The 12,162-nt window shown below is 38.7% G+C and overlaps 1 protein-coding gene across 1 annotated transcript in view; it reads right to left on the bottom strand.

Moving 5' to 3' along the window:
* Positions 1-330: 330 nt before the first annotated feature.
* The window catches only part of VPS13C (vacuolar protein sorting 13 homolog C), a 194,194-nt gene continuing 182,362 nt past the window's right edge, over positions 331-12,162 (bottom strand). Inside the window, 3 exon segments of the mRNA XM_049773747.1 lie at positions 331-548; positions 826-909; positions 2,503-2,626. Coding sequence (XP_049629704.1) covers positions 447-548; positions 826-909; positions 2,503-2,626 — 310 coding nt within the window. The 3' untranslated portion in view covers positions 331-446.

The following is a 12,162-nucleotide window of genomic DNA, read 5'->3' on the forward strand; positions in this document are numbered from 1 at the left end:
CATTCATGGCTTAAAAATAAGCAAACAACAACAATGAAAACTCTCAAATACCAGTCACTTGAGGCTCCTTTCTTTTTTCAGTAAGGACTTTAACTTGAAACACTCTACTGTCTCTTGCTTCAAAACTTAAACATTAATAAAAATTTCACTTGAAAGTGGTATTTCTTTGGCAGTCTGACTCATTCAAAGTGGCAGTGTAGCAGCATATTGCTAACATACACATAAGTTATAAAATCAAAGTCAAACCAAACAGTAAAAAAAATGGAAACCCCAAACTAACTGTTCTAGAAAAGACCAAAAAAAAAAAAATATATATATATATATTATATATATATATAAATTTAAAGGACAGTTTGAAACATATTTTTCAGCCAAAAAGAGAAGAGTAATTCTAGACAATATCCAAGTTTGCTTTTGTTCCCAGTAGCAGCCCCTGAGTATTGTGATCAAAAGGGAACTTGGGGCCTGAGAAGTTTCAGGGATGACTGTTTCATCAGCTTCTGTTGGTGTCTCATGGACTGAGCATCCTCAATGGCACGGCATACTCTCTGCAAAACAAAACATTTGCTAGGAACAGTAGAGACAGGGACCTCCAATAGGTGTCGGAGAAAGTCACAATAGAGAAGAGAGTGAATTCTGCATACAGCTCTGTAACTAAGGGCCAAATACACAGTCCAGGTATGTAAGACCATAGGTTCACCCACCTTTCAAAGACCATGGTGCATCCCTGTAACCTACTTATATCCTGGTATTAGAAATGAGTATTAGTTACTACAGAGAATTTTCCCCTCATTCACAGTGTGTTTAGAAAAACAAGCTTCTTACCTCTGCTGTGGCAGTATCCTGCAGGTAAACTTTTCGGAGACAGCCTTGATGTGCACTGTCTTTTTTGAGAAATATGCCCTGCTCCTGTTTCAAAAGAAACAGTGACAGGAAAGAAATTATTCTTTCAAAGAAAAAGAAAACATGAAAACCTTTAATTGGATCTTTAAATGTCAACTCTACTTTATAACCAGTAGATTAACCAAATACACACATTCAGGTCTGATAAGAAATAATTCATCTTGGTACAAAATGAACACTTCCATCTGTGAGTTGCTAGGATTTATGAAATGGGCTGAACATACATCTATAGGTATAAAATAATGACTTTCTGCAAGCTACATCAGTCTACAGAAGTACTTCTCACTAATACATCACATCTGACAAATCAAAAAATACCCTCCTTTATAATTTATAATATAAAACTCTTATGTAATGCAAAGTATATTGAGTCAATTCTCACCACTGATGTGAAAGAAAAGTGAGAACTGAGGGAACTGTGAATATATATATATATATATATATATATATATATATATATATATATATATATATATATATATGCAGTGACACAGTCCCTCCAAATCTGAAAACTGTTTCACATATTAAGGCACACTTTAAATTTCCACTCTGTGGTGAGGTGAGGCTGATAAGAAAATTGGTGTGGCATCATGGAGTTTCTTTTATTTATAAATTTCCATAAAGATAAATTTAAACAGAGACTAAAGAGTATTAACACCTATACCTATTAGATTTTAAGATGCTTTTCAGATAGTTTCACTAATTTATCATTATCATTCAACAAAAATACTGAAAAATTGCTACCTTTGTAATTTGGAGATATTTGAAAATGACAAAAAATTAAATATAGACATGTAAATTTACATATCATAACTATTAAATATATCAAAGCAGATCTGAGAAATAAGAACTAAGGTCTGAGGTGGATAACTAAGCAAAAGATGGACATCATTTTTCTACTTTTCAATCATGTGATTAATAGTGGTTTCTGGACCAGACAGCAGAGAGAGTGTAGCCTTGCACCTGGCCAGTGTGGATTTGATTCCCAGTACCCCACATAATCCCTCAAATGCTGCCAACAGTGATCTCTGAGCACAGAGCCAGGAGTAAGTACTGAGTACCATAAGGTGTGGCCCAAACAACAATAATAGCAATTATTATTTAATACATTTTATATTATTAAATAATTAATGATAAAAGTCCTTTCTTAGGAAGTGATAGGAAAAAAGACACATGCAATTATATTAGAATTCCAACATCTCAAAACATGAGTTCTTTAGACATAATACTCATAGCAATTTTTAAAATGACTCCAAAAAGGAACTTTTCTGGATATAACAAAGATTATAGCAAGATAAGTAAGAAATTGAAGCAGAAAAATATTCTATGTACTAATGCTTTATTTTCTCAAAAGAAAATATCATCTTGTCACTCCTTCAGTGGGCAGACTGGATCTTTCAATTTATAGAATCTAGGACTGTTAGAAAACAAAGTACAGTATATAATACATTGTATTTATTCTTATACTTCAGCATGTATCAAACAACCCTTAATAAATGTAATGTGCTTAGCCATAAGATCGAATCAGAAAACTCTATTTAGTTTCCATTCATTAGAAACAATCCTGGTTATATATCAGTGTGATTTATACTTGCTTACCTTAACTATAAACTTCAGCAGATTTTCACTGACACTAGGAGGAAATACAAAATCTTCGAATGGACACTGCCACTCCGTGGACATGTGGCCCAGAATTTCAACTTCCTTTATATATAATACTCGCCTAATTTAAAAAAGAAAAGAAAAGCATACAAGTGGTGATTTACAACAGTGAATCATTTGCTTTTCTATGACATTTCACTCTGCTCAAGGCACATTTAGTACCTAGCCAAATAATCAATACAAGCTAGCACTATAAAAATGGTGTTCCAGATTAAATAAGAATCTAGAAAACTATTAAATAAAGCGTAAATATGACACCCACCAACTAACAAAATGGACTTCCAAAGCTTCCTCTCCTGACAATCTTGCAAAATTGGTTAAGTGTATATTTTTTAAGCTGACTGAAAAATTTGAAATTATCCCTGAAACACTGAAAGAAATGGGTTGTATTCTCAACTGAGAGACACAATGGCAGAACCCCTGAAAACGTTTTACTTGGAAAATCATTAATTGCTCTTTACTGTCAATCATTTATGCCTTCTAGCCTAGAAAGTATTTGCAGGAAATGTCAAAAAACCTCAAATGTCAGCAGAGCTGCATGGCAGATCTACTAATAAGTATCAAGTTTGAACCCTTAACCACTAATGTACTGTATTACAGAATGTGCATCTCATTTTACATAAATGCAATTAAAAATAACCAACATAATTCTTAAAGGGCAAACAGAATTTTTAGCATGTGATGCAAATTAATTAGTCATATACCTACCCTTTATGCTAACTCTCTATTACAAAAAGAAAAACTGTCTGCATTCATCCAGCTTCACATAATCTATTCTCAAGAGATGCAAACTAAGCTATGAAAAATTATGGGTACACCAGCACCCCCAACTGGCAATCTCAGGGAGGGCAAGTCCTTCCCCTACCAAAGGCATGTCTGCTGCACCCACCACCCACAATCACTACTTCGACAGTGAAGTAGTTTCACCACTCACTTATCTATGGTTTTCTGCAAAGACAACAATCTGACCAAAACTCCAAATATGCCAGTATTTAGGCTGACATCACCAGGACTTTTTTGGTGTAAAATTGGGTACCCTCCCCGGCTTCCCATACTTCCAGAAGCCCTGGCAGCTGAAAACATGCCCCACAAAAGCTACAATATCAGCAATAATGCTTGGAATTCCTGGGAAACTCCAATTTTATTTTAATACTGTCATCCCTATCGGAACATAAAATTTAAATGCTAATGTGTATCTGAAATCACCTAATGTTCAAAAATAAAAGTAGAATGACCAACTAGCAATAAGACCTTACTAAACCTTCTGACAATGACTTAATGACATTGTGAGATGCAATAATTTTCACAAATTTTCTCATTGCAGTACTCTCTTCTTTGTTTAATAAATTCATTCTCATTTAACCTGGAAACAAATGTATTATGATCAACGATGTCAACTATGTGATACATAGGCTTTAAATAAAGTAATATTTAAAAAAAAAAGAGAAAGCAAAACTAGGATAATAGAAAACTGTCAATGCTATAAATACCAAGGATGCAGGAGAAACAAAGTTTTTTCAACTTGAGATGTACTTCTAGACTAGCAGGGAAAATAAACATGTAAATAACTGCTACAGCATTATTAGGTAAGTGCAATAGCAGATTAGAAAATTCTTTTGGAGCACAGGAGCGAGGAATGATTGTGTTAGTAAAGTAGGTGGCAAAAGAGCTGATTCTTTAAAGAAAAGAGTGTTCTAGTTAAGAAAAGAAAATGATAGTCTAGAAAGAAGCATATGCAGGTATACAACATAAAAGGGAAAATTTGAGGATTGTGGAATTCTGCAGAGTACCAGATATATACAAAAAGTAGATATTGAATGCCAATCTTGGGTGACCATGTATAGTTTTAAGAATATCTGGGTTTTTGTTTGTTTTTTGTTTTGCCACTCTCAGCAAAACTCAAGGGTTACTCTTAGCTCTATACTCAGGAATCACTCCTGGAGGGCTCAGGGGACCATATGGAATGCCAGGGACTAGAACCCAGTTGGTTAGTGCAAATGCCATGTACCCTACCTGCTGTGAGATATATAGCTCTGGCTCCAATTTTAAGAAAGTTTCAACTTAGTCAGTGGAAATGACATAATTTTAGAGTAACAGTTCTAGTGATCAAAGAGAAGAGGTAGGGTAGAGATTTAAGAGAAGAAATTAGAAAACAGTTCAATCAAGAGAGTGAGACCTTGGCAAGGGACAAGAGTATAGCAGGTAGGGATTTTGCCTTGCACAAATCAGACCAGGTTTTGATCCTCAGCATTCCATATGATAACCTGAGCACCACTAGGAGTAATTCCTGAATGCAGAGCCAAAGTAATCCCTGAGTAACATGTAACCCAAACATCAAAAATTTTAAAGGGGGGCTAAAAATAGCTACTGTAAATGAGTGTCAAATGCATATTGACCACCAATGCTTTCCAGTCATAGTACTGTTCTATACCTTAAACTGCTTGATTTTCTTCCTTCTTTACCAGAACCCAAACCTCAGTGCTCACTTTTCTTCTCTCTCTCTCTCTCTCTCTCTCTCTCTCTCTCTCTCTCTCTCTCTCTCTCTCTCTCTCTCTCTCTCTCTCTCCTCTCTCTCTCTCTCTTTCTCTGTCTCTCTCTCACTCTCTCTTACACACACACACTTTCACTACACACACATCTCTACTTTGATGTCAGGGCATATCACATTTAGTTGAGTTTATAAAATAAAATCCATTTTTCCCCTCAAGTCATTAAACTGATAATCCCTTGTTCCAAGCTTGGTTATACAACCCCAGCTAAAAAACCACAATGTCTGGGCAGGAGAGATAGCATGGAGATAGATAAGTGTGTTTGCCTTGCATGCAGAAGGACGATGGTTTGAATCCCGGCATTCCTTATGGCTCCCCAAGCCTGCCAGGAGCGATTTCTGAGCATAGAGCCAGGAGTAACCCCTGAGTGCTGCTTGGTATGACAGCCCCCCCCCCAAAAAAAAACCATAAAACATAAAAAAAAAAACAATGTCATTTGTTTTTCTTCTTGAATTATACCAAGACTTCATTCCTGAGGTTAGCTAGCCTCCTTGTATCCATCCTCATTTTGCATTTTTATTTTAAATATAAGCATTTATCACTTCAAGTCTGGAAATCTGCCAGAGTCCTTGCAGTAGAAGAAATTCTAAGAAGGTTCCCGAGATTCCTGGCCCCTGGTATGAAACCTGTATTGTCCTCAGGACTATACATGATACATATCACCCTGATGAGTAGTTTTATTATACAATGACTTAACGGAAAAAAAAAATGTGTGGCTAGGCCTGACCTTACTGCAGGGATGCTTTGGGTCTGGGTCAAAGATGCAAAGCACTTGCAGATGGTTTGAAGATGGACAGTGAGTCTAAGAACTGACAGCTGCTGCTCAGAGTAGAGACTAATGCAATGGAAGCTTCAATTCTGTAACTGTAAGGAATTGAACTCTGTCCACAGTTTACTTGAGCTTAGAAGTACATTCTTCCCCAGGGTTTCCCTAAGGAAATCAAATATTTAGTTTTCAGCCTGGTGAAACCTAAGCAGAGAACACAGTCAAGCTGAATCCAACTGAATCCAACCTGCATAAACCAATGAATGGGTGTTGTTTTAAGCTGCTAATTTTATGGCACTTTGTACTGGAATTAAAAACAACTACAGTCTATACCAGGGGTCTCAAACTCGCAGCCCACGGGCCATTTGCGTACAACATTTTGTGGCCCTGCCCTAGAGAAATCTTGTTTTGTTTTGTTTTGTTTTAGTTGTTTGGGTCACACCCCCGAATGTTCAAGGCTTACTACTGACTGTGCACTCAAGGATCACCCCGATTTTGCCTCCTGCGGCCCCCAGGTAAATTGAGTTTGAGACCCCTGGCTAGGCTGAGTCTCCCTGCCTCCATTCTCATCTTCCTCTGATTCAGTATCAAGACATTTAGAAACTATCCTAAACTACAAATTTTATTATATAACTCCTTGTATACAACTTTTAGTAAAGGAGGGAAAGGAGTGCTGTGTCCAAGTATTGGGTGAGGGGCTTTAACAATGATCTAGAACAAAGTACATTTTCAAAATGTGAGTGATCTTGGGTTAGACAGTTCAAGTGTCAGACTAGCACATACTTCAAGTGCAAGGCAGGTCCCTAAGACCCAACCTTTGCAAGGATTAAAGGATCCCTACAACTCTAGCTCCATCTCCCAATATTTCCCTACTAACTTTCCAAACCCATTCCACACTCTTCAGAAAGCCACACAATGTCCTATCTATGCTTGTAGCTTGTTCGCCTACAAACATGCTTGTTTACGGCTACATGCTTGTTTACAAGACTGAGGAAAGTCAACCCTTTCGCTAAGAAGCCAGCACCTTCTCCTGTCACTTTGGTCACTAACCTCCTGAACTATCCTTTTCCTTCAGTCTTCATATAAGATCTTAGCACCTATCACACTGGTATTGGTAATCTTCAGGCTCCCACTTTGGAATGGGAAGAGAGTAAAAAGATATAATAATCATCTCTCTGTATTAAACACTGATGGAACACTGGGATAAATGTTTATACCCAAAATCATTTATGGGTTTTTTTGGTGGGTTTTTTGTTATGTTTTGTTTTGGGGCCACACCCAGTGATGCTCAGGGATTAGTCCTGGCTATATGCTCAGAAGTTGATCCTGACCTGGGGCACCATATGGGATGCCTGGGGAATTGAACCACGTCAGTCGCATACAAAGAAAATGGCCCTACCACTGTGCCACCTCTTCGTCCCCTTTTTATGGTTTATTTTTATGGCAATTCAAACAGACTAGATAATTTTTTTTTTTTTTGGTTTTTGGAACACACCTGGCAGTGCTCAGGAGTTACTCCTGGCTCTATTCTCAGAAATCACTCCTGGCAGGCTTGGGGGACCATATAGGATGCCGGGATTCGAACCACTGTCCTTCTGCATGCAAGGCAAATTCCTTACCTCCATGCTATCTCTCCAGCCCCAAGACTAGATAGATTTTTTTAAGAAAAAAATTCTACTCAGAGAACAATATCCTAATAAGAATTAATAAAATGGACTGCGTAGTTGTTAGGCAACTGTTGCCTAAAACATTTATGCCTGAGAACTCTACTAAGATAGCACAAATAAAGCTTAAATAGTAACACCTACCTAACCTACCTAGTCTTAGAAAATACAGGAAAAAAGACACTCATTTTATAATAAAAGTTCGATAAAATATTCCGAATAAGGCAACTTGGAAATATAGGTAAAGAGCCTCAAAAGTCTGCACAGTTTTTAAATAATGATCCCATTGATTAAAAAATTTATCATAAGGAAATAATTATAAAAAAGCATAGCAACCAAAACTAGTAATAAAAAATAATAGAATACTAGTAAGAAGAAAGCTGAAATGTGAAATAGCTAAATAGTATTTAAATGAATTAGTCATAAAACAGTATTATATAATCACAAGTTATTTTGCCAAATAATATTTATCATTTTCCTTCCAGAAGATGATCACAAGACATGGTAAGGTAAAGTCTAGATTAAATATGCATAATGCATTTTGTACAGAGATTTTATAAAGTGTGAATCTGATATAACAGCAGTATCTCTGAATAGAGAAATTTCTGGTAAAGGTTTTATTCTTAGGAGTTTTCATAGTTCATAATTCAAGCATCTACTAATAATGACCCTGGGTGTAAGGAGATGCCATGTGTGAATCAATCTATCCCAAGCAAAGCAAAGTCACTTTTCAAGTATGTGTATAATTGAGATCATGGTAGACAGACCACAGTATGTGAGGCAAATCTGGCCTACAGCCTCTTTCAGTAAATGAAATGAAATAGAAGAGTCATCCACTCATTTACATAAGAGTGAATGTACAATAGTCAAGAATCTCATTCTAGCCTCAATGTTTGAATTTATTATCATACCATATCAAAAAAAATTAGTTGACTCCTGATTAATTTATAAGCTTAACCTTAGAAATAAAATTCGGGGCCAGCGTGGTGGCGCTAGAGGTAAGGTGTCTACCTCACCAGCGCTAGCCTAGGACGGACTGTGGTTCGATCTCCTGGTGTCAGTGTCCCGTATGGTCCCCCAAGCCAGGAGCGACTTCTGAGCGCGTTGCCAGGAGTAACCCCTAAGCGTCACCGGGTGGGGCCCGAAAACCAAAACCGAAAAAGAAATAAAATTCAACCTTAGAAGTAAATGGTATTTTTTATGAATAATAATTTTGTAAAAAATACTATTTTGGAGGCCGGAGTGAATTTCAGCCCCTTTGCGCGGCTTGGGTCGGCACCTCCCCCCAGGGGCTCCGGCGTGCAGGCGGGAGGCGTGAGTGAGGAGAAGCGTGAGTGAATTTCGGCCCCTTTGCGCGGCTTGGGTCGGCACCTCCCCCCAGGGGCTCCAGCGTGCAGGAGGGAGGCGTGAGTTAGGAGAGGCCTGAGTGAATTTCAGCCCCTTTGCGCGGCTTGGGTCGGCACCTCCCCCCAGGGACTCCGGTGTGCAGGAGGGAGGCGTGAGTTAGGAGAGGCCTGAGTGAATTTCTCTCCCTTTGCGCGGTTTGGGCTGCCCCCCCCCAGGGACCCCTGCGTGCCAGCCGGAGAGGGTCCAGTGACTCCCTTCCTCCAGGTAGGTGCCTAGAAAGGCAAGTTGAGCTACCCGAATAGACGGGAGAGATAGGGCCAGCCATCTGGACTCGCAGGTGACCTAGAACAGTCCACCCCCCTGGACCCTGGAGTGGACCAGGGACTCCCCAAGGGTGAGGACAGAACCCAAAGTGTTAGACTGAGGGAACCCTTCAAGGGAGGCGTGGAGGGGGCGGAGCCCCAGTGACTCCCAGAGAAAGGAGAGGGGATTGAGAGCTAGGCTCAACAGCGCCAGTAACCATTGTGGCCAGGAGTGAAACTGCACCGCTGACACAAATAAGGAGCAGAAAGGGACAAGACCCACAGCAGGAAGGCTGCACTCTAGGTAGCAAAGGGGAGGAGAAAGGGCTAGGCTCAACAAACTCACCCAACAGGCCCCTCTAGAAACACCTTCAGGAAGGGGACCAAAGCAGGCCAAAATTAGAAGCCACAGCACTCCAAAATACACCATTAAATACAAAGAACAATGCGTAAAGCAAGGAAATCGCTAATAACTGGAGACACCATGACAAACCCTATCAAATTTCCAAGTCCACCAAAACGCACAGATCCACGGGAAGAAGACCTAAAAGCGGTCATGAGGAAGGAAATGCAAGAATTACTAAAAGAATTAAAAGAAACCCTAACAACCGAATATAAAAAATCCATGGACGAACGAATCAGCCAAATTAAAGAAGAAATGTCAAAGAACATGAGAGAGTCCATACAAAAAGAAGTGAAGGAATTAAAAGACAAGGTAACAAGCCTTACGAGCAGAAACACAGAGTTGGAGAAGCACATAGAAGAACTCGAAGGAAAACTGCAATCAAAAAATGATCAAGAAACCAACAAAGAAATAAAAGGCAAAGCACTGGAAGGAAAAATCCAATATCTAATGAACAAGGACAAAAGAAACAATCTAAGAATTGTGGGTATACCAGAAGGGGAGGAAATAGGGAAGGGGGTAGAACAGGTAGTCAGGGAGATAATAACAGAGAACTTTCCCACCCTCTGGAAAGACAATTCAGGACAAATCCAAGAAGTCAAGAGAGTCCCTAATAAAATAGACCCCAATAAACCCACACCAAGACACATAATAATCCAAATGGCAAAAAACAAAGAGAAAGAGGAACTCCTGAAAGCAATAAGGGAGAAAAAAAACCTCAAGTACAAAGGAAAGGACATAAGAATCAAACCAGATCTCCCATTTGAAATAATTCAAGCAAGAAGACAGTGGAATGACATATTTAAACGACTGAATGAAAGAAATTTCCAACCCAGGGTCCAATACCCAGCAAAGCTATCATTCATATGGGAGGGCAGACTAAAAACATTCTCAAACATGAATGAACTTGAACTATTTGTGCAAACTAAGCCGATCCTAAGCGACTTACTCAGAGAAGAATTACACAATCCAAACCCCCGATTGTAACAACAACCACTCCACACAATACAACTGCACAACAGTCCTCTCTATCAATAATTTCCCTAAATGTAAATGGACTAAACTCTCCAATTAAAAGACACATAGTTGAGAACTGGGTTAGGAAAAATAAACCGGACTTCTGCTGTCTGCAAGAAACACACCTACAGCTACAGGATAAGCACAGGCTTAGAATAAAAGGATGGAAAGTAATTATTCAGGCCAATGGAAAACAAAAAAGAGCAGGGACAGCCATTCTTATATCAGACCAAATTGTATTCAACCTCAAGAAAGTGATCAGAGACAAAGAGGGTCACTACTTACTGGTCAGGGGAACATTAGATCAAGAAACACTAACCCTGGTCAATATCTATGCACCTAATGCAGAGTCACCAAAATATGTGAGGCAACTACTGGCAAACCTGGAGAAACACATGAAGGGAATTGTGATAATAGTAGGGGACCTCAATACTCCACTATCACCACTGGACAGATCCTCCAAGCAGAAAAATAGCAAAGAAATAAGAGCTTTAAATGAAAAATTAGAAGATTTAGGGCTAATAGACTTATATAGAGCCCTCCATCCCCAGAAAGCAGAATACACATTCTTCTCAAACCCACATGGAACCTTCTCCAGAATAGACCATGTCTTAGGATACAAAGCCAACCTATGTAAGATCACAAAGGTAAGGATCATTAGAAGTACCATTTCAGATCACTATGCAACAGAGCTTAAAATTGATGTCAAGAAGAAGCAATGGAGGAAAACTAATACCTGGAGACTAAACAACATGCTGCTTAACAACAGCTGGATCAAAGAACAACTCAAGGAAGAAATAAAAAGATTCCTTGAGACAAATGACAATGAAGAGACAACATGTCAAAATCTATGGGACACAGCAAAAGCAGTAATTAGGGGGAAACTCATAGCAATACAGGCCTACGTCAAGAAACAGGAAAACAACAAAACCAACAGTTTAAAGATCACCTCAAAGAATTGGAACAACAGCAACAGAGAAATCCAACCACAACCAGAAGGCAAGAAATAATAAAAACCAGAGCAGAAATAAACAACATCGAAACTAAGAAAACAATACAAAAAATCAACGAGACCAGGAGTTGGTTTTTCGAAAAAATAAACAAGATAGACAAACCATTGGCAAGACTCACCAAAAAAAAAGAGGGAAAACACCCAAATCACTAGGATCACAAATGAAAGGGGAGAGATTACAACAGAACCCCAAGAAATACAACATATCATGAGATCATATTATGAACAACTATACTCAAGTAGGCTAGAGAACCCAGTAGAAATCGACAGATTCTTGGACAAACACCCTCCTCCAAGACTGGAAAAGGAAGATCTAGAAAGTCTAAACAGACCAATCACTTCAGAGGAAATTGAAGAGGTAATTAAAAAACTCCCTAAGAACAAATGCCCAGGCCCAGATGGATTTACAGGTGAATTCTATCAAACATTTAAAGAAGACCTATTACCACTGTTCCAAAGGCTTTTCCAAACCATAGAAAAAACAGGAATCCTCCCCAACTCCTTTTATGAGGCTAATATCACACTCATTCCCAAAGA

Source organism: Suncus etruscus, chromosome 5 (assembly GCF_024139225.1).
Source record: "Suncus etruscus isolate mSunEtr1 chromosome 5, mSunEtr1.pri.cur, whole genome shotgun sequence".
Lineage (NCBI taxonomy): Eukaryota > Metazoa > Chordata > Mammalia > Eulipotyphla > Soricidae > Suncus > Suncus etruscus.